This window comes from Pecten maximus, chromosome 7 (genome assembly GCF_902652985.1).
Source record: "Pecten maximus chromosome 7, xPecMax1.1, whole genome shotgun sequence".
NCBI classification, from domain to species: domain Eukaryota; kingdom Metazoa; phylum Mollusca; class Bivalvia; order Pectinida; family Pectinidae; genus Pecten; species Pecten maximus.
Genome location: NC_047021.1, coordinates 10,673,457 through 10,697,801, shown reverse-complemented (window position 1 = coordinate 10,697,801; position 24,345 = coordinate 10,673,457). Strand labels below are relative to the sequence as shown.

Below are 24,345 nucleotides of genomic sequence, written 5' to 3'. Positions count from 1 at the left end.
TTGCTTATAACTTGTAAGCACTTACATCGTCGGGCCTCAATTTTGGAACTTGTTCATTGATCCAGTATAAAGAACCCCTAAGTTTCGAAGAACTGTCTCGGACAAGTTCTAGGTCCTTGTGGTGAATAAATCTCGCCACGATAGGATACTGCTTGCCACTCACACACCTGCCAAAACGGTGTACATTCTCAAAGTCTATGTGTGAATCAATCCCGTGCTCATAATTCGAGTCTATTCATTTTTCTTCGAACGCCTTTCCAACGCATTTCTTTTCCTAAGGAAGTCATGGGGGTTTTGCCGATTCCAGTCACTTTTACGTTTCTTTTTGGCAGAAACTGCCTGCGTTTTGGCAGGACCACGCTTTCGGCGTTCTATCATTTTGTGTTGACTGATAACCCGGCCGTAGCATTGTGGGAATAATTTGCATAGAAAGTTGGTCCGTCGGACCCAGTTATTATTTGTGGGAATCTCCCATATACTTTCATAAATACACATTTTCCTCCAGTTTTTTATTCGTAATGATTTGTGAAGTATATATTAAGTCTGAAAACTGTAAAGAGGTCAAATTGCCAACATTATATATATATTTCTTTGGAAGTATGGGACTTTAAGTTGAGTATAAAGAAGTTCATGTAACATCAATGGAAATCCAATAAGTTAACCATGTAATTCCCACCTATCCGCGAGGTTAATCATTGCTATGCCAAATGTAACCACAGCTTTTTCACTAACATTCCTTAAACCCTCCGGGGATGCGAAATTACATAAAAGAATAAAATTGTCTATTTATTTCCCGCCATTTTATATTAATATACTATTGGTTTTATTCTGTTAGTTCAATACCTTGTAGGCATGAGTGGCATTGGAATTTTGTTAAAACAATACTACAGAGAGGAGAGTACCATGAGACACATATGAATTGGGGATATTTGCATGTACAATGTATGTTACTGTTATATTTACCTGTGGGAGAGGGGGGCACGTGCTCGGTACGTTGGAATATTAGTCACAAGATAACACAGTTTTGTTTTTGTCTCTTTTTATTATAAAAAAAAATACGAAAACTGTTAGTTCTTTGACTTGAAAAAAACGTCTCTTGAATAAATCATTAGTTTTATACATGCAACCCTGTTTTATCAACAATCAATACAATATTGCTGTCATAGAATGGAGCTATCCTATGGAATAGGCGGGCAAGAACACAGCTTGGAGGCCCGGATGTAACGTTTTCCTAGTTGTCATTGTTCTATAATTAAGTACACGTGCTTGTCATTATAATTCAACACGTACACGAAGTAATACAGACAGGAAAAATACAAGTAAATTACGTGTGCTCGAAATCATCCGCCAAGCTGAATTAATGGTGAATGCATTCACTCGTGCATGCTTGGACTTCTCCATTAAGGTGAATCCATCCAAACAGTTGTACCGTGCTCAGAGTCAGCCATCGTGGATTAATGAAGTGCTTCATTTTGGATAAATGTATTCAAAACGACACACAATAGTTTTCACGTGTTTTACGTCGTCTAACTTACTTTACACGTGTCATCCGTTAAAAGTCAACATACACATACAAATTAGTCCTGTTTTCGCATGTTTGAAGAACTCTTACTAAGACTAAACGAACACAATAGCTTACACGTGATTTCAGTCATCCGCCGTTAAGGGTTGCGCTTGTTTTTCCATGGCATCCACAGAAAGGTTTACACGTGCGTTGGTTCATCCATAAGTATAGCTTACACGTGCTTTCATTCACACAAAAAAGAAAGCTTACATGTGATTAGAATTATACAAAGGAATGTTTACACGTTTTTAAATTCACCCATAAAGAATGTTTACACGTGCTTTTATTCACAAAATACAAAACGTTTACACGAGCGTTGATGAATCCATCAGGAAAGTTTACACATGCTTTAATTCGCTAATTAAGAACGTTTACATTGGCTTTAATCCATACATCAGGAAAGGTTTACGGGTGCTTTAATCAATCAGAAAAAAAAGTTCACACGTGCTCGATGTTTTCCTTCTCCAGTATAAAGTACGCGTGGTACGGCTCCTCTCCCGTGGAAGGTTGTCTTGGCTTTGGTGTCGGCTTAGTCGTGTTGCCTTGGGACCCTGGTACACTTCGCCGCTTTGGTGATGCAGCGTCCTCGTCCGGAGAAATATAGTCAGCATCGTCGTCCGTTTCGGTAGGTTTGAGAGTTGTATAGGACACTGTTCCATCCTCGGCGCTCTGTAGCACGGTATATCCACCCGTCGCCTCCTCGACTACAGGTGCAGCACTATCCTTCCGGATCTGTGGAGTCAGGTAGCCGTGTTGATCTTCCGGAACTGTTCCATCCGGAGGAGCTGATGGTAGAGGTCGGACTCCGTCTGGGTCAAGGTAACCGTTCATTTCTGGGTTTCGAAATGAATGCATCTAGAAAACAAAACGAATACACATCAGTGAAGAGGTAATAAGAGGGCTAGTAACTTTACACAATCTATTGTGTTTTGTTTAATTCACTCTTCGGCTTTACACACTGTATAGTGTACTGTTACGGCAACAGATGTTTTGCGTCGTTTCCGGTTCCCGCTTCGAATGAAAAACAAGGTGAGTGCTAAGTCAAAATTGGCATTAGTTAGTACTTCACAAGGATTTATAAACCACTGCGATATTTGGTATATGAGACTTTAATATGAGTCCACTCTCCGGCATAGACGTGATTAAAACGTACCACTAAATAAAATATCAAATGATAATGTGATATGAATATCCCATATGTGCATTAAAATGCATAAAGAGTGACACTTCTACTGTGATAGCAGCCATTTAGGGCTGAGATAACACTGTAGATCCAAAAAAGTTCCCCATAGAATAGCGGTGAAAGAAAAAGACTTACCGAACGCTCGTCAATTTCCGCATACACGTCAGAATGCTGCCTCTGGACGCGGTTAAACTCCATGTCTTGGTAGCGAGACGATTCACGTTTATTGTTCACGTCGTTGTCGCGAGATGTCTTCTTCTTTGATTGTCTGAAAGTATGTAAAAGACATAGCATAAATTTTGATTGGACGAATGTATACATAAGATACAACAGAAGTTTTGATTGGACGAATTTATACATACGATATAACAGAATAAGTTTTGATTGGACGAATGTATACATAAGTTCAACAGAAGTTTTGATTGGACGAATTTATACATAAGACACAACAGAATAAGTTTTGATTGGACGAATGTATACATAAGATACAACAGAAGTTTTGCTTGGACGAATTTATACATAAGATACAATAGAATAAGTTTTGATTGGACAAAGGTATACATAAGATACGACAGAAGTTTTGATTGGACGAATTTATACATACGATATAACAGAATAAGTTTTGATTGGACGAATGTATACATAAGATACAACAGAAGTTTTGCTTGGACGAATTTATACATAAGATACAATAGAATAAGTTTTGATTGGACAAAGGTATACATAAGATAGACAGAAGTTTTGATTGGACGAATTTATACATACGATATAACAGAATAAGTTTTGATTGGACGAATTTAAACAAACGATACAACAAAATAAGTTTTGATTGGACGAATGTATACATATGATACAACATACGTTTTGATGAGATGAAATTATACATCAGATAATTAGCATTTTAATGTAAAAAATCAGGGGCTAAAGTTTGGGGCGTTTAATGTTAGTAACATCAGTTTTGATTGCAGGAATGTAAACGTCAAATGAATATATGTTTAAAAGTATACTTTTGTTACCACTGAATTTTGATAGATAATCGAAGTATACACGACCGTGTTAAATACAGCCGATTTGCCCACGTTTTGTTCAAAACCTGACCATTGTAGTGCGAAAGTGTCTTCATTAACATTAAATTATTTAAGGATTAACATCAATTATTTTTTCTGTTAAACAGTCATAACAGAAAAAACTGGAGTGTACTCTAAATAAACCGCGAAGCGGATTATGAAGAGAGTACACTCCAGTTTTTTCTGTTATGACTGTATAACAGAAAAAATAATTAATGTTAATTCTTATAATTTAATTTCGTCTTATACACACCCAAGATATTTCACTTTCTTTGGCGAACTCTTTTCTGTGATAAATTATTACGCAACGTCATCAGCCAATCAAAAATGACGTTACATTTCGCAACGTCAAAAATTTTGTTATGGAGGTATAACAAAATTATTTCAGCCAATGAAAATGCGTGTTTCATACAAAATTAAATTATAGCCATACACATGGTAAACTTTTAAACTTTTAAAATATTAATGTCGATATGCACTTACCCTCGTTTCGGCATTTTCCGTCTGACGAAGAGAATTATCAAAAGGATCAAGCCTATGAGGATAAAACCGCCCACACTTGCCCCAATGATACCAGCGTTCATGTGACTATCACTACCAGACCCTGTCTGACCTTCACCCTGTGGCGCCAAGGTCGTCGTCGTCGTCGTCGTCTTCTGTCCTGAAATAACAATGACAAGGTCAGTATCTGTATGTACCCGACATAGACACATGTATTATAACTATTAAACCGACGTATTCACATGTATTACAATGTAATGACTATTTACAGAATTATTTTTCAATCATCGGTACTTACATATTGCAAAACACCCACCTGTATTGATGCATTTTGGGTCGAAAAAATTGTTAATGGTGGAAAGTTGTGGTTTAAATTTTTCATTGATGGCCTTGGCAGTACTTCGGCACTGTTTCTGTTTCAGGGTAGAACTCATGCAGGTAAGGGAACTCCGAACGTGGCTGAAACGTCAATTACATTAAAGTTAAGTAGGCTTAAAGTTATGTCATAATCAATTCAAGTTATCTACCCTTGTTTCTCCATTTAAGCCATTTCGCTTGTATTCAAAGACGTGAATACACGTCTGTTGATATCAAATTCATAGCGAGAGAAAACCGTTGCAATATTCATATTAAACATTATACGTACTAATAAAGTTAATTTGCATGAATCACTAACATTGACATCACGCTCATAAAACATAACATGCTATGTTACCCTTCAAAACAGTTGTCTTTCTCTTGAAATTATCCATGTTCATCTGACATACTACCGACTTTGACGTAATAGACACAGAACTCCACGAGACGTACCTGCAGACCAACAACCGATTGGTTTGTGTGTCGTCATAGTTTTCAATCTCATCCAATATCTCTGGTAGGTGGTCGAAACAGCGGACGGCCCGGAGACAACACTGACGTCCCTGGGGTAGGTTATAATAATCTGGAACAAGTGGGAAAAGATGTAATGGCGTGATGTAAGAGACGCAGATAGAAGTCCAAGAAGAAGAAGGAGAAGGAGAAGAATAAGAACAACGACGACGACAACAATAACAACGATGACAACAACAACAACTCTTGAAATACATCTGCAATATTGTATACATTCATACGTCAACTATTACGTTGTCATTCATATGAAATATAACGGCATAAAACATTGGTGATCGGTCGTTGGCAATAAATGTACGTCATTAATTAGCTCACACTCACGTGCATCATCTACACATTCGTAACAGATGTACCAGGACACGAGATTTGGACGACGATCTATGAACACTGGTTATCCCTAACAGGTAGTGCTGTAGGATACCTGTTCGTGTTATATACAATGTATACAACATGTATAGACTTTCACTATGTCAGGTGACGCCCGTGCAGAAATTGTTCATGTATACAGAATTCATTATAATTCCTGTAAAAAACACCACTATCGAAGATAAAACGGAACTAGTGAGTAGTTACCATCGTCATCACAGAATGTGGGTTCCAGTAGCTCGTCTAGTTCGTTCTCTTGACTGTTTGTAATATTAGACCTGCCCATGTCTGTCTACAACTATCCACTTACACATACAATGTATAGATGTGTACAGTGTATATGACTCACCTGTCCCCTGGGGTAACGACCAGCGTGCGCACCTCGTAAGGACATGTTTTAATTGTTATTTATGTAATTGTTGTAGACAGATTATGTTCCAGTGAAGATATCTTATCCAACTGATTATACGACGGTTATCTAAGACAGACTGTGTTCCCGTGTAAACATCTTAACTAACTGATTATACGACAGTTATTTAAGACAGACTGTGTTCCCGTGTAAACATCTTAACTAACTGATTATACGACGGTTATCTAAGACGGATTGTGTTTCCGTGTAAACATCTTATCCAACTGATTATACAACGGTTATTTAAGACGGATTGTGTTTCCGTGTAAACATCTTATCTAACTGATTATACGACGGTTATCTAAGACAGATTGTGTTCCCGTGTAAACATCTTATCCAACTGATTATACGGCGGTTATCTAAGACAGATTCTCTGTTCACGTGTAAACATCTTATCTAACTGATTATACGACGGTTATTTAAGACGGATTGTGTTCACGTGTAAACATCTTATCTAACTGATTATACGACGGTTATTCAAGACAGATTGTGTTCCCGTGTAAATATCTTATCTAACTGATTATACGACGGTTATTTAAGACAGATTCTCTGTTACCGTGTAAACATCTTATCTAACTTATTATACGACGGTTATTTAAGACAGATTCTCTTTTCCCGTGTAAACATCTTATCTAACTGATTATACAACGGTTATTAAGACGGATTGTGTTTCCGTGTAAACATCTTATCTAACTGATTATACGACGGTTATTTAAGACAGACTGTGTTCCCATGTAAACATCTTATCTAACTGATTATACGACGGTTATCTAAGACGGATTGTGTTTCCGTGTAAACATCTTATCTAACTTATTATACGACGGTTATCTAAGACGGATTGTGTTCCCGTGTAAACATCTTATCTAACTGATTATACGACGGTTATTTAAGACGGATTGTGTTCCCGTGTAAACATCTTATCTAACTGATTATACGACGGTTATTTAAGACGGATTGTGTTTCCGTGTAAACATCTTATCTGACTGATTATACGACGGTTATTTAAGACGGATTGTGTTCCCGTGTAAACATCTTATCTAACTGATTATACGACGGTTATCTAAGACAGATTCTCTGTTACCGTGTAAACATTTTATCTAACTTATTATACGACGGTTATTTAAGACAGATTCTCTTTTCCCGTGTAAACATCTTATCTAACTGATTATACAACGGTTATTTAAGACGGATTGTGTTTCCGTGTAAACATCTTATCTAACTGATTATACGACGGTTATTTAAGACAGATTGTGTTCCCGTGTAAACATCTTATCTAACTGATTATACGACGGTTATTTAAGCAGATTGTGTTCCTGTGTAAACATCTTATCTAACTTATTATACGACGGTTATTTAAGACAGATTGTGTTCCCGTGTAAACATCTTATCTAACTGATTATACGACGGTTATTTAAGACAGATTGTGTTCCCGTGTAAACATCTTATCTAACTGATTATACGACGGTTATTTAAGAAAGATTCTCTGTTACCGTGTAAACATTTTATCTAACTGATTATACGACGGTTATTCAAGACAGATTGTGTTTCTGTGTAAACATTTTATCTAACTGATTATACGACGGTTTAAATATTGTGTACTACATCAGGTTTGAAATGTAATACTATACAGGTATATAGATAACCACAGCTGTCTTTGGTCCAGCGTAAGAAAGGACGGGATGTATCCCACTGGACATTACCGTGACAGACAGGCGACTTAAGTGGAACCTCTACAGAAACAGAGTTTCCTGGTTTACGAGACCATTGCACTAATCAACACTATCCCCCAACCTGTCACGTGTACTCTGTTAATCTGATCTGAATTCCAGAAAAAAGAACCAATATAACAGACTATTAACATCTCATCGTTCAAGAGGTTACCTGTAGTTTAAGGTTGATAACATCACGCACCTTAAGACGTTTAAGTCTGAAACAGGCGTGTTAATTGTACGCAGATCTATAAATCTGGTGACGTCACGATGTCAATACAATATTGACACCCTCTATAAAATTGATTTACAAATACATTTGATCTATAGATTTGTATGGCGAGTGTCGTCAGTAGTACCGCAGACGCTAACACCTCCGAAACTCATGGTCTGATCCTCCCTTTACTTTTTCGGTGGTCTCTTTGAAAATCTATATATTTTTGTCTTCGTTTTGCCGATGTTGAGCTAGAATTCAATGTAGGGAATTTGTGGTGTTTTTTTTTTATTATTATTATTATTTTTTTTTTTTTTTCGTTTAAACTTTGCATGATTTGAAGAAGAGTTCCTTAGATGTGTAAAGTTGATGACCTGCACTGGGTATTTCTGGCTAGGTGATTTGATGCCGTAGATCGTGAGTTCGAGACCCGGTCAGTGCGGTAGTCATACAGTTATCTCCCTTCGTCATTTGTTACTGTGTTATTGTGTTTGATGATGGATATTGTGTAATACTGTGGCTGGGGGATTATATGTCAAACGGAAGTACATGAGCCTGTCACCGGATTTAACTGTTCAATCATTTGTAAGTATTAGTCCAGTCAAAAGTTAGTCAAGTGGCAATGAATCAGACCATCAGTTTCTACAAACTGTTAAAATACTCCTGATTAATGACGTTACTACAAAACTTCAGTGTGTATACAAAGTGTATATATATACATGTATATTGGGCGGTCACACACTTACACCCACACATATATATATATATATACAGCCGTTATTACAAACTTCACGGTAACAACACGACAGATGCTAAATATAAACACAGAGTGACACTTGTAGATTCCAGGCCTTGTATATGATATTCTTAACAAACTTAAGCAAGATAATTTTTATATTCTTGTCTGAGATTTGGTAACTATTTTTTATGACCTTTATGTCAGAGTTCACAACATACATGTACAGTACCGACACATTGTATCATAACGACATTTGGCCGGTTCAAGTCGAGCCGTCGGTCACATAATCGTCACTATCGTTGATATGCATGCAGAAGTCGCCTATCAAACAAGCCATGGATATCTATAGATCACAGCCACATGTCACAAACTCCCAAACTAGTTTTCATTATGTACACATTTCAACATATACTTGGGCCGCTGTGGTATACACATGTATATGTAGATGATTTGATATGATTTTAATGCAATTCATTGGCAACTATCAAGATAATTTAAAAACTGTAGCAGAACAAACATAAAGGTCTCAAGGTTTCGTTCATATTAATATGAACAGTATCTCCATAATGGTCACATTGCCTCGCGATTGATGCGCTTGTAAATTACAAGATCATAAAACCATGGTGTAAATATAGGAACTGATCATTCTTGATTAGTTCAGATCTAGCACCTTCCACAATATGGGACAAGGCTTGTAAGTACAGGGCAAATATAACATAAATATAGGATAAAAAGAGTATAAACAAAGGACATGATAATGTCAACATAGGACAAAGATATGTAAACATAGAAAGAAGAAAATGTAAACATACGACAAACATAATGTAAACATATGACAAACATAATGTAAACATACGACAAACATAATGTAAACATATGACAAACATAATGTAAACATACGACAAACATAATGTAAACATATGACAAACATAATGTAAACATATGACAAACATAATGTAAACATATGACAAACATAATGTAAACATATGACAAACATAATGTAAACATACGACAAACATAATGTAAACATACGACAAACATAATGTAAACATATGACAAACATAATGTTAACATGACAAACATAATGTAAACATACGACAAATATAATGTAAACATATGACAAATATAATGTAAACATTGCAAACATAATGTAAACATACGACAAACATAATGTAAACATATGACAAACATAATGTAAACATACGACAAACATAATGTAAACATATGACAAACATAATGTTAACATAAGATCAAGAGAGTGTAAACATAGGACAAGAAAATGTAGACATAGAACAGAGAATGAAAGCATAGGAAGAAGACAATGCAAATATAGGACAAATAGTGTAAACATACGACAAAGAGAGTGTGGTACGGGCATTGTTTTAACACCTTCCGTAATACGGGACAAGGCTTGTTTGCATTGGGCAAACATAATGTAAACATGGGATAAGATAATATAAACAAAGGGCAAAGATAATGTAAACATACGACAAAGAGAATGTAAACTTTATAAAATTGATTATTTAAGGCAAGACTCTTGTAGCGAGATAGCATCGTAACGATCTGTTACTACACTAAGTATCATTGTAGTCTATAAACTAGGTTAATCTAATGAGAAGATTTCGCTAGATGAGAATGTCGTTGCGATGTCGATTTTATCATACTTGATACAATTCCCTGGTAACGACTTTTTATGACAATACATTATACTAGTACATTGAGTTCAATTACGTGGCTCTGGACGATGGACGGACTATTTCTGACAGATGTACGTTGTCAGAGAGAGAAGTGTTGCAGGGTATGAAATTCGTTCTAGGTTTAATTGCTCATGCCCTTAACATTGACACTTCCGGTAATAGAAAAGTTATCGATTGTTTTAGAAAATTTAAGTTCTAATGCCACCGTATATGTATAAATTGATATTATTTAATGTATTTAGTCTTGTCGCTACTTCATGGTATTAAATCATTGAATAATTATCTTTAAAACCCGACCAGATACAAACCGCGGCTCTGTACCTATACATTGTAGTTCGGTGCTGTGGTGTACAAACGGCCTGTCGTTTCCCTTTATAATTCCCGGTCCTCTTCCTGGCCGGGTAACTCTTCCTGGCCGGGTAACTCTTCCTGGTCCCCCGAAGGGCGGGCGGGGTCGCGGGAGTCTCTCGGACCCCCTCGAATTATAGGATAAGGATCGAGTTTTATTTCCGTCCTCCTCGGTGACTTCCGCTGGATCCTCAGTGACCTCTGGTGGCATGACCTTACAGAATATGCTGTGGTGTTTGTACCTGGCGATTGTTTACTAAACAATGTGATGTTTGCATCTGGCGATTTTTTATGATAAAGATGTAATTTCGATCAGCACAATAATCCAGATCGACAGTATACTGTCCAGGCAGTATCCGGTATGTGTTAGAACTGGTGGTCGGACAGGTGTGTAACGTTATGACGCGGACTGAATCAGTCGCCATCAATCAACGTGTCAGGTACACATCCTCTCATATATACAGCCTTCCATCAACAGTTTCCACTTTAAACTTCAAAGGAAATCCACTTCTCAGTGCCATAGTATTTTACTGTAGTATAATGTAATGATACAATACATGATATTAGAAAAGTTTTAACTTTTAAATAATCGTTGTATTACAATAAAATAATACGTATTGCAAGTTTTTGAATTGCTTTTGTTTTGTTCCGGGTCCAACAGTAATAACGCCATCCCTCACTAATTTAGATGGAGCAGTGAATCCATACAGTGTTACTGCCGGTAATAAAATTGGAGGTCTGTGACGTAAACCACAAATGACGTGACGACATTCGGTGGTATGACGGATGATATTGTTACACGGATTGCCATTGGGTCAAATATACACCAATTATTGTCCGCTTTATATACCGATAGTTGACTGATACATCGTTCGACTGGTTATGAATTTTGTGTGTATTGTATTGTATTGTTTAACAGTTAATCGGCTATTTAGGGCCAAACAACATCAGATTTAAAGGACATCCACACAAAGAAAACACATTTGATTATAAGCTAGAAATGTTGAAACGTAAAAATAATCTAAAAATCACTCATATCAACCGGTTGCAATAGGTTAGAATCTTTAACCAAGTAGCATCTTAACTTATCATCTATTCAATTTGTGGTATATTGGTATATTTGAGGGATACACAAAGGAGTTCAATAAAGCCTAATACATGTACACTGATGCTTTGATCCTTGGTATAACCCGATGATGGACATTATAACACAGATCCTATTTCACCCACGTTCCTTCAATGATGTTTCCACACGAAAACATGTTTAGGCAAATTTAAGTGAAGCTTCTTTAGTTCTGCATTACCTAATCATACGTAAAGGATTGTCCTTGAAATCGGGTCATTGTATCACTAGTAACCCAACTTAGTGTACGATGTAGTGATGTAGCCCTAGGTCAAAGGTTAACATATATTGTACTAGGCGATCTGGGGTCAAACGCGGATTTGTCAGTTACTTATGATACTATTTGTTTTATGTTCGAATTATACACAATGAATTACAAAAGTCATGCGATATGTGCTTCAGTAGTGGTGTTTTCTTATTCCATTCGGTACAGTATCAACCCACAACTTCGGAACGTATCATAACAACGTCACGACGTACGGAAGATAGATATCATTTTGTCGTATTGAGATTGATTAAATATTGAAGAGAAAAAAAAATACGAAAATGAGAGGACTTTAGTTGGACAGCGGTGATATAAATCCGTTAGACGGTGCGATGTGTTGGTTTATAATTAGGTAAGGCGGAGTATATCGTATATAACATTACAAACACCCGAGGGCGGGCTTGACTTCATGTAACCCCGAGGACGTACGTCATTTCCCGGGGCCCCGGGCAAACAGTGTTGTTGGATAGTTCTGGTAGACAAAATTACCCAGTTATAGACTTATGTATACACGTATATATATAGGGAGAGAAACACGGTCGTTACTTAGTCGTACAGAGACTGGACAACACCAAACAAACTGCCCGACAAACTGTGACGATCTAGGTACATTTGGACTGATGTATTTTATGCAGAGCCTTTTTAGGCGTTTCATGGGATTGAGTAACATTCGGCAAAAGTGAACGTTAGATAACACTAATTACCGACTGTTGATATTACACCATATTATACCATAAACCGTTTAAAACTAACCAGGATCAGACGCCTGTAGTTATTTAAAGGATGTATTCATGGTAATCATTCTGAAGTCTCGTATAAACTCAAGAATGTGTATTTGGGAACTATTTATTCTTTACATCCAATTCAGAACCGCAAATATTTAATTTGAAAAGAAACATTTTACAAAGTATCGGTAATTAACCAAATCATACTCAATATAAGATAAACTTCGGCTGATCATTGGATCAACATTGCTTCATGAATTAATGACAACTTGGCAAGTAATAGTTTTGAAATCCCTCCGGACGTGGAGAGAACGTGTAAAATGCGGGTCTCGATACGAAGTTCTAGAGATTTCTCAAATTCTGTGCATTTCTAGCGTCAATATCATTCCGGTATTATCAAAGTTGTACAGTTATAATCGTGTTTATGATAGATTACACACGAGTGGCTGTCCTGAGAGGGTGACATACTCAAGGCGGTATTCGGGGAATGTCTGAGTAACATTCGACGATATATGTCAATGTAGACATCGACTCCATGTAAACGTTCAGAGTCATCGATATCAAATCATCGTAAAATCACTGAGCTTCATATCAACGACAAAAATCAGATCATATGAAATGGAAAGTTGCCACAAAATGGAGTATACTGTGGTCTGTGTTGTAGTGGGGTATACTGTAGTCTGGGTTGGGTACTACAGTATCTGTGTTGTAGTGGGGTATACTGTAGTCTGGGTTGGGTACTACAGTATCTGTGTTGTAGTGGGGTATACTGTAGTCTGTGTTGTAGTGGGGTATACTGTAGTCTGTGTTGTAGTGGGGTATACTGTAGTCTGGGTTGTAGTGGGGTATACTGTAGTCTGTGTTGTAGTGGGGTATACTGTAGTCTGGGTTGTAGTGGGGTATACTGTAGTCTGGGTTGTAGTGGAGTATACTGTAGTCTGTGTTGTAGTGGGGTATACTGTAGTCTGGGTTGTAGTGGGGTATACTGTAGTCTGGGTTGTAGTGGGGTATACTGTAGTCTGTGTTGTAGTGGGGTATACTGTAGTCTGGGTTGGGTACTACAGTATCTGTGTTGTAGTGGGGTATACTGTAGTCTGGGTTGTAGTGGGGTATACTGTAGTCTGGGTTGTAGTGGGGTATACTGTAGTCTGGGTTGTAGTGGGGTATACTGTAGTCTGTGTTGTAGTGGGGTATACTGTAGTCTGGGTTGTAGTGGGGTATACTGTAGTCTGGGTTGTAGTGGAGTATACTGTAGTCTGGGTTGGGTACTACAGTATCTGTGTTGTAGTGGGGTATACTGTAGTCTGGGTTGTAGTGGGGTATACTGTAGTCTGGGTTGGGTACTACAGTATCTGTGTTGTAGTGGGGTATACTGTAGTGGGGTATACTGTAGTGGGGTATACTGTAGTCTGTGTTGGGTACTACAGTATCTGTGTTGTAGTGGGGTATACTGTAGTCTGTGTTGTAGTGGGGTATACTGTAGTCTGGGTTGTAGTGGGGTATACTGTAGTCTGGGTTGTAGTGGGGTATACTGTAGTCTGGGTTGGGTACTACAGTATCTGTGTTGTAGTGGAGTATACTGTAGTCTGGGTTGGGTACTACAGTATCTGGGTTGTAGTGGAGTATACTGTAGTCTGTGTTGTAGTGGGGTATACTGTAGTCTGTGTTGTAGTGGGGTATACTGTAGTCTGTGTTGGGTACTACAGTATCTGGGTTGTAGTGGAGTATACTGTAGTCTGTGTTGTAGTGGGGTATACTGTAGTCTGTGTTGTAGTGGGGTATACTGTAGTCTGTGTTGTAGTGGGGTATACTGTAGTCTGTGTTGGGTACTACAGTATCTGTGTTGTAGTGGGGTATACTGTAGTCTGTGTTGTAGTGGGGTATACTGTAGTCTGGGTTGTAGTGGAGTATACTGTAGTCTGGGTTGGGTACTACAGTATCTGTGTTGTAGTGGGGTATACTGTAGTCTGGGTTGGGTACTACAGTATCTGTGTTGTAGTGGGGTATACTGTAGTCTGGGTTGTAGTGAGGTATACTGTAGTCTGGGTTGGGTACTACAGTATCTGTGTTGTAGTGGGGTATACTGTAGTCTGTGTTGTAGTGGAGTATACTGTAGTCTGGGTTGTAGTGGGGTATACTGTAGTCTGTGTTGTAGTGGGGTATACTGTAGTCTGTGTTGTAGTGGGGTATACTGTAGTCTGTGTTGTAGTGGGGTATACTGTAGTCTGGGTTGGGTACTACAGTATCTGTGTTGTAGTGGGGTATACTGTAGTCTGTGTTGTAGTGGGGTATACTGTAGTCTGTGTTGTAGTGGGGTATACTGTAGTCTGTGTTGTAGTGGGGTATACTGTAGTCTGGGTTGGGTACTACAGTATTTGTGTTGTAGTGGGGTATACTGTAGTCTGGGTTGTAGTGGGGTATACTGTAGTCTGGGTTGTAGTGGAGTATACTGTAGTCTGTGTTGGGTACTACAGTATCTGTGTTGTAGTGGAGTATACTGTAGTCTGGGTTGGGTACTACAGTATCTGTGTTGTAGTGGAGTATACTGTAGTCTGGGTTGGGTACTACAGTATCTGTGTTGTAGTGGAGTATACTGTAGTCTGGGTTGGGTACTACAGTATCTGTGTTGTAGTGGGGTATACTGTAGTCTGGGTTGGGTACTACAGTATCTGTGTTGTAGTGGGGTATACTGTAGTCTGGGTTGTAGTGGGGTATACTGTAGTCTGGGTTGGGTACTACAGTATCTGTGTTGTAGTGGGGTATACTGTAGTCTGTGTTGTAGTGGAGTATACTGTAGTCTGGGTTGTAGTGGGGTATACTGTAGTCTGGGTTGTAGTGGGGTATACTGTAGTCTGGGTTGGGTACTACAGTATCTGTGTTGTAGTGGGGTATACTGTAGTCTGGGTTGGGTACTACAGTATCTGTGTTGTAGTGGGGTATACTGTAGTCTGGGTTGTAGTGGGGTATACTGTAGTCTGGGTTGGGTACTACAGTATCTGTGTTGTAGTGGGGTATACTGTAGTCTGGGTTGTAGTGGAGTATACTGTAGTCTGTGTTGTAGTGGGGTATACTGTAGTCTGGGTTGGGTACTACAGTATCTGGGTTGTAGTGGGGTATACTGTAGTCTGGGTTGGGTACTACAGTATCTGTGTTGTAGTGGGGTATACTGTAGTCTGGGTTGTAGTGGAGTATACTGTTGTCTGTGTTGGGTACTACAGTATCTGTGTTGTAGTGAGGTATACTGTAGTCTGTGTTGTAGTGGGGTATACTGTAGTCTGTGTTGGGTACTACAGTATCTGTGTTGTAGTGGAGTATACTGTAGTCTGGGTTGTAGTGGGGTATACTGTAGTCTGTGTTGTAGTGGGGTATACTGTAGTCTGGGTTGGGTACTACAGTATCTGTGTTGTAGTGGGGTATACTGTAGTCTGTATTGTAGTGGGGTATACTGTAGTCTTGGTTGGGTACTACAGTATCTGTGTTGTAGTGGGGTATACTGTAGTCTGGGTTGTAGTGGAGTATACTGTGGTCTGGGTTGTAGTGGGGTATACTGTAGTCTGTGTTGGGTACTACAGTATCTGTGTTGTAGTGGGGTATACTGTAGTCTGGGTTGGGTACTACAGTATCTGTGTTGTAGTGGGGTATACTGTAGTCTGGGTTGTAGTGGGGTATACTGTAGTCTGTATTGTAGTGGAGTATACTGTAGTCTGGGTTGTAGTGGGGTATACTGTAGTCTGTGTTGTAGTGGGGTATACTGTAGTCTGGGTTGTAGTGAAGTATACTGTAGTCTGGGTTGGGTACTACAGTATCTGTGTTGTAGTGGAGTATACTGTAGTCTGGGTTGTAGTGGGGTATACTGTAGTCTGTGTTGTAGTGGGGTATACTGTAGTCTGTGTTGTAGTGGGGTATACTGTAGTCTGGGTTGGGTACTACAGTATCTGTGTTGTAGTGGGGTATACTGTAGTCTGGGTTGGGTACTACAGTATCTGTGTTGTAGTGGGGTATACTGTAGTCTGGGTTGTAGTGGAGTATACTGTAGTCTGTGTTGTAGTGGGGTATACTGTAGTCTGTGTTGTAGTGGGGTATACTGTAGTCTGTGTTGTAGTGGGGTATACTGTAGTCTGGGTTGGGTACTACAGTATCTGGGTTGTAGTGGGGTATACTGTAGTCTGGGTTGGGTACTACAGTATCTGGGTTGTAGTGGGGTATACTGTAGTCTGGGTTGGGTACTACAGTATCTGGGTTGTAGTGGGGTATACTGTAGTCTGTGTTGTAGTGGGGTATACTGTAGTCTGGGTTGGGTACTACAGTATCTGTGTTGTAGTGGGGTATACTGTAGTCTGGGTTGGGTACTACAGTATCTGTGTTGTAGTGGGGTATACTGTAGTCTTGGTTGGGTACTACAGTATCTGTGTTGTAGTGGGGTATACTGTGGTCTGGGTTGTAGTGGGGTATACTGTGGTCTGGGTTGTAGTGGGGTATACTGTAGTCTGGGTTGTAGTGGGGTATACTGTAGTCTGTGTTGGGTACTACAGTATCTGTGTTGTAGTGGGGTATACTGTAGTCTGTGTTGGGTACTACAGTATCTGTGTTGTAGCGGGGTATACTGTAGTCTGTGTTGTAGTGGGGTATACTGTAGTCTGGGTTGGGTACTACAGTATCTGTGTTGTAGTGGAGTATACTGTAGTCTGGGTTGTAGTGAGGTATACTGTAGTCTGTGTTGGGTACTACAGTATCTGTGTTGTAGTGGGGTATACTGTAGTCTGGGTTGGGTACTACAGTATCTGTGTTGTAGTGGGGTATACTGTAGTCTGGGTTGTAGTGGAGTATACTGTAGTCTGTGTTGTAGTGGGGTATACTGTAGTCTGTGTTGTAGTGGGGTATACTGTAGTCTGTGTTGTAGTGGGGTATACTGTAGTCTGTGTTGTAGTGGAGTATACTGTAGTCTGGGTTGGGTACTACAGTATCTGTGTTGTAGTGGGGTATACTGTAGTCTGGGTTGTAGTGGAGTATACTGTAGTCTGTGTTGGGTACTACAGTATCTGTGTGTAGTGGGGTATACTGTAGTCTGGGTTGGGTACTACAGTATCTGGGTTGTAGTGGGGTATACTGTAGTCTGGGTTGCGTACTACAGTATCTGGGTTGTAGTGGGGTATACTGTAGTCTGGGTTGGGTACTACAGTATCTGGGTTGTAGTTGGGTATACTGTAGTCTGTGTTGTAGTGGGGTATACTGTAGTCTGGGTTGGGTACTACAGTATCTGTGTTGTAGTGGGGTATACTGTAGTCTGTGTTGTAGTGGGGTATACTGTAGTCTGTGTTGGGTACTACAGTATCTGTGTTGTAGTGGGGTATACTGTAGTCTGGGTTGGGTACTACAGTATCTGTGTTGTAGTGGGGTATACTGTAGTCTGGGTTGGGTACTACAGTATCTGTGTTGTAGTGGGGTATACTGTAGTCTTGGTTGGGTACTACAGTATCTGTGTTGTAGTGGGGTATACTGTAGTCTGGGTTGTAGTGAGGTATACTGTAGTCTGTGTTGGGTACTACAGTATCTGTGTTGTAGCGGGGTATACTGTAGTCTGTGTTGTAGTGGGGTATACTGTAGTCTGGGTTGGGTACTACAGTATCTGTGTTGTAGTGGGGTATACTGTAGTCTGGGTTGGGTACTACAGTATCTGTGTTGTAGTGGGGTATACTGTAGTCTGGGTTGGGTACTACAGTATCTGTGTTGTAGTGGAGTATACTGTAGTCTGGGTTGTAGTGAGGTATACTGTAGTCTGTGTTGGGTACTACAGTATCTGTGTTGTAGTGGAGTATACTGTAGTCTGGGTTGGGTACTACAGTATCTGTGTTGTAGTGGGGTATACTGTAGTCTGGGTTGGGTACTACAGTATCTGTGTTGTAGTGGAGTATACTGTAGTCTGGGTTGTAGTGGGGTATACTGTAGTCTGTGTTGTAGTGGGGTATACTGTAGTCTGGGTTGTAGTGGGGTATACTGTAGTCTGGGTTGGGTACTACAGTATCTGTGTTGTAGTGGGGTATACTGTAGTCTGTGTTGTAGTGGGGTATACTGTAGTCTGTGTTGTAGTGGGGTATACTGTAGTCTGGGTTGTAGTGGGGTATACTGTAGTCTGTGTTGTAGTGGGGTATACTGTAGTCTGTGTTGGGTACTACAGTATCTGTGTTGTAGTGGGGTATACTGTAGTCTGTGTTGTAGTGGGGTATACTGTAGTCTGTGTTGTAGTGGGGTATACTGTAGTCTGTGTTGTAGTGGAGTATACTGTAGTCTGGGTTGGGTACTACAGTATCTGTGTTGTAGTGGGGTATACTGTAGTCTGGGTTGTAGTGGAGTATACTGTAGTCTGTGTTGGGTACTACAGTATCTGTGTGTAGTGGGGTATACTGTAGTCTGGGTTGGGTACTACAGTATCTGGGTTGTAGTGGGGGTATACTGTAGTCTGGGTTGCGTACTACAGTATCTGGGTTGTAGTGGGGTATACTGTAGTCTGGGTTGGGTACTACAGTATCTGGGTTGTAGTTGGGTATACTGTAGTCTGTGTTGTAGTGGGGTATACTGTAGTCTGGGTTGGGTACTACAGTATCTGTGTTGTAGTGGGGTATACTGTAGTCTGTGTTGTAGTGGGGTATACTGTAGTCTGTGTTGGGTACTACAGTATCTGTGTTGTAGTGGGGTATACTGTAGTCTGGGTTGGGTACTACAGTATCTGTGTTGTAGTGGGGTATACTGTAGTCTGGGTTGGGTACTACAGTATCTGTGTTGTAGTGGGGTATACTGTAGTCTTGGTTGGGTACTACAGTATCTGTGTTGTAGTGGGGTATACTGTAGTCTGGGTTGTAGTGAGGTATACTGTAGTCTGTGTTGGGTACTACAGTATCTGTGTTGTAGCGGGGTATACTGTAGTCTGTGTTGTAGTGGGGTATACTGTAGTCTGGGTTGGGTACTACAGTATCTGTGTTGTAGTGGGGTATACTGTAGTCTGGGTTGGGTACTACAGTATCTGTGTTGTAGTGGGGTATACTGTAGTCTGGGTTGGGTACTACAGTATCTGTGTTGTAGTGGAGTATACTGTAGTCTGGGTTGTAGTGAGGTATACTGTAGTCTGTGTTGGGTACTACAGTATCTGTGTTGTAGTGGAGTATACTGTAGTCTGGGTTGGGTACTACAGTATCTGTGTTGTAGTGGGGTATACTGTAGTCTGGGTTGGGTACTACAGTATCTGTGTTGTAGTGGAGTATACTGTAGTCTGGGTTGTAGTGGGGTATACTGTAGTCTGTGTTGTAGTGGGGTATACTGTAGTCTGGGTTGTAGTGGGGTATACTGTAGTCTGGGTTGGGTACTACAGTATCTGTGTTGTAGTGGGGTATACTGTAGTCTGTGTTGTAGTGGGGTATACTGTAGTCTGTGTTGTAGTGGGGTATACTGTAGTCTGGGTTGTAGTGGGGTATACTGTAGTCTGTGTTGTAGTGGGGTATACTGTAGTCTGTGTTGGGTACTACAGTATCTGTGTTGTAGTGGGGTATACTGTAGTCTGTGTTGTAGTGGGGTATACTGTAGTCTGTGTCGTAGTGGGGTATACTGTAGTCTGTGTTGTAGTGAGGTATACTGTAGTCTGTGTTGGGTACTACAGTATCTGTGTTGTAGTGGGGTATACTGTAGTGGGGTATACTGTAGTGGAGTATACTGTAGTCTGGGTTGGGTACTACAGTATCTGTGTTGTAGTGGGGTATACTGTAGTCTGGGTTGGGTACTACAGTATCTGTGTTGTAGTGGAGTATACTGTAGTCTGGGTTGGGTACTACAGTATCTGTGTTGTAGTGGGGTATACTGTAGTCTGGGTTGGGTACTACAGTATCTGTGTTGTAGTGGAGTATACTGTAGTCTGGGTTGGGTACTACAGTATCTGTGTTGTAGTGGGGTATACTGTAGTCTGTGTTGTAGTGGGGTATACTGTAGTCTGTGTTGTAGTGGGGTATACTGTAGTCTGTGTTGTAGTGGGGTATACTGTAGTCTGGGTTGGGTACTACAGTATCTGTGTTGTAGTGGGGTATACTGTAGTCTGTGTTGTAGTGGGGTATACTGTAGTCTGTGTTGTAGTGGGGTATACTGTAGTCTGTGTTGTAGTGGGGTATACTGTAGTCTGGGTTGGGTACTACAGTATCTGTGTTGTAGTGGGGTATACTGTAGTCTGGGTTGTAGTGGGGTATACTGTAGTCTGGGTTGGGTACTACAGTATCTGTGTTGTAGTGGGGTATACTGTAGTCTGGGTTGGGTACTACAGTATCTGTGTTGTAGTGGAGTATACTGTAGTCTGGGTTGGGTACTACAGTATCTGGGTTGTAGTGGGGTATACTGTAGTCTGTGTTGTAGTGGGGTATACTTTAGTCTGGGTTGGGTACTACAGTATCTGTGTTGTAGTGGGGTATACTGTAGTCTGGGTTGGGTACTACAGTATCTGTGTTGTAGTGGGGTATACTGTAGGTGGGTTGGGTACTACAGTATCTGTGTTGTAGTGGAGTATACTATGATCTGGGTTGTAGTGGAGTATACTCTGGTCTGGGTTGGGTACTACAGATTCAGGGTTGTCGGTCGTACCCAGATTCGATCCTTAACAACACATAAGCGGAGGTTTAAGATACAATGACTTCTGTCAACACGCCAGATTTACCGATGAACTTTGCTTTATGTCAATATAGTCAAGAGGATTGAAGTATTGAACAGATTTCAGGATCTCATAGAAAATGATAGTAATTAAAATAAGGTCCTTGGATGACACAAGCTACCGTCTATCTCAAGTAGGTTCCAGTTACGTTAAATACGATAACACCATTCTTATGGAATGATTTTCGTACAACTCCATTATTTTGAGAGATGGAAATTTAAAATACCTTGTTGAACAGTTAAGTACGCTGTCTTCCCGTGAATGGTTTGGATTTGATAACGTTTACTTTACTGAAGTGAATTGCTTCATATTTATTTTATTTTCATATTACGTAGATTGTTTCACAGTCTGACGCTGCTTTACATTATACATGACAATTGTTGCTTCTATCGACCTCAAGTACCTCTCCCGTCAACACAAGTCAAAAACTCGACATATAATAAGGTCGTATTACTTGCATTAAAAATCTCATCATTAATATGACATTTGATCTGATAAACTCAACAACTATAACTTTCACTTTCAAAAGTGAAAACATGAAATCATATCATTGCCAAATTACGACTCCTTTGGCGCCTCTCTACCAATATATAAACAAGTCGGGAAAGAAACGACAGCTCTAAACCTCAGAAAAGGTTAAAGTCTTTGAGGTTACCAACACTGTGAACGGTTTGTCTGAGTCATAACGGATTTGATTTTTATGTGATTTTAAAACATTTCCCTTACCTCTCTTGCAACTCTTCTTCCACTTCCTTTTTAGAGATAGTGTTTTGTTTCTGTCGGGCGGATGGTGAACATGTATCGTAATACTTTGTTTGGGACCCTCTCCAGCCCCCGGGGAACTCGCCGGGTTAACAGTCTTGATAGTAGAAACCACATTCCCGACCATTTCACTTTCCTTAAAAGTAAAATCCACTTCCCCAGCCATTCCACTTTCTTTAATAGTAGAATCCACAACTCCAGCCATGTCACTCTCCTTGACAGTGGAATCCACACCCCCGGCCATACCACTCTCCTTGGCCGTGGGGTGGGGATCATCATCGTCACCCTCGGGATCTTGTCCCAAGAGAGCGGGAGGAGTTCCGGATGGAATATTGTTTAAAGCAACACTCTCTGGTGTTTGTCCAGAATCAACAATCGCTGTTGTGGTTTCAGCAATATTTAATAACATGCTCGTGTGATTTCCAGACGTTTCCCTTCCAGAGAAATAGTTAGAATCTGTTCCCGATATCATGTCACTGTGTGGGATACGTTGAGGGTTTTCCCCCAGGTTCATCAGTGGGGGACCGGAATCGTCGTCCCCATTGCCAAATAAAAATGAATGCAGCAAGTCATGCATGTGTTCACTGTCCTCGATTCCCATCGTTGCGTTATTTTGCTGCGCGAGGGCCGGGGACCAGATGACCGTGCTCGACTCGGGCTCATTTATCTGCCCGGGGGTCACGTCTCCGACTACACTTTCCCCTCCATTCACGTGACCGTCTTCAACCAACTTTTTGACGATTTTGTTGAATTCATTTCTGTATTTTTTCTTGTCTTTTTTACTTTCTATCTTTTCGGCTTTCTTTTTTGCTTTCTTTTTGGCCTTTTTTGCCGCCTTCTTTGATAAACCTAAATCCTCTCCTGTCGTCTGCGAGTGTGCCAAGTTGGAGATAGTTTCCTGGTTAGCGATACTGGTTCCGCTTGAGGAGATATCTGGAGCAGGCGTGTCCATCACCATATTGCCGATGCGACCACGACTACTGGCGTGTTTTGGTTTGTGTATCACATACGCCTGACCCCTCTTTAACAGTATACAACCAAAGTAGAAATCACATATTTACATTAAAGAAAACGAGAAACTGTCCGAAAGTTTGGAATATTAAGGTACACTTTGTACATCCATCCTGTCTGCCGTACTGATGCTCTCTACCTCGGGATAGCACTAACGTTGTGTGTTACCTGAGCAATACCTGTGATGGATGTCCTCGTTGATAGAGATGCTCTAACCGTCATACCTGTCCTGTGACAGGTTTTATGAAGCGTGACGTCACCATGCCTAAAATACCTGTACTAAGTAGGATTTCTCTAAATCGGAATTGTTTGTGGGCATACGTGTTGCTAGTCCTAAACCAATAGCTACATCTGGAGTAAGATCAAAGTTTTAAGACAGTTTCTTCACGTATCGATATCAAATATACAAGACCAATCCATGTTCATATCTTATCATGTTCCTTATTACGTCACGTGACTCCTGTACAGGTCCCGTGGTTAATAATATTATACAATTAGCGTCTCAGGCGGATCTGAAAATTTATCAACCCAAAGACAGTACTATTAACCGAGAGAAGAAGCGAATGTTATAACTTAAGGGTTTGTGAATATCTACCGTCGCTAAATACGACATATTATACGATAGAAGGATGCGATATTCATTCTATGACGTCTTCAGAGCGGCATCCGAAGTCTATCTATAAATATAGCGGCAATGTCGCATGCACAAATTCAATGACGTTGTGAAAAACAACTAGTCGGGTGTCGCAAAGTTAAACCGGTCGCACGAGAGATAGCTCTCAGATATTTCAATGGCTCATGAGGGTTCTTAGATCGCGAGGCACGCTGATTAATGAAACAATTATGTCATAAGTTTAAGTATAAATTACAAAACACAATATCAAAGTGTGAATGACTTACAAAACATATGTGGATCATATGTGGACGATTTAAATGTAATATGTGCATGTATAATTAACTTTACGGAGTTTAACGAACGTTCGTGTGTAATGGTCGACTAATCATAGTAAATAATATTTATCATGTGTAACAAGTTAGCGACATAAAATGTAATGATATACCATAATACGTCATCTCCAGTTAGGGGTACATTT

General features: G+C 39.9%; 1 protein-coding gene across 1 annotated transcript; it reads right to left on the bottom strand.

The window, feature by feature from the left end:
- Window positions 1-1,022: 1,022 nt before the first annotated feature.
- LOC117331577 lies at window positions 1,023-23,453 on the bottom strand. Its single transcript, XM_033890381.1, has 6 exons — window positions 22,205-23,453; window positions 5,126-5,255; window positions 4,632-4,774; window positions 4,298-4,475; window positions 2,883-3,015; window positions 1,023-2,419 (listed from the first exon to the last, which is right to left on the bottom strand). Exons 1-6 carry the CDS (start codon window positions 23,196-23,198, stop codon window positions 2,003-2,005), a joined length of 1,995 nt encoding a protein of 664 aa, XP_033746272.1. The 5' UTR covers window positions 23,199-23,453; the 3' UTR covers window positions 1,023-2,002.
- Window positions 23,454-24,345: the final 892 nt, after the last annotated feature.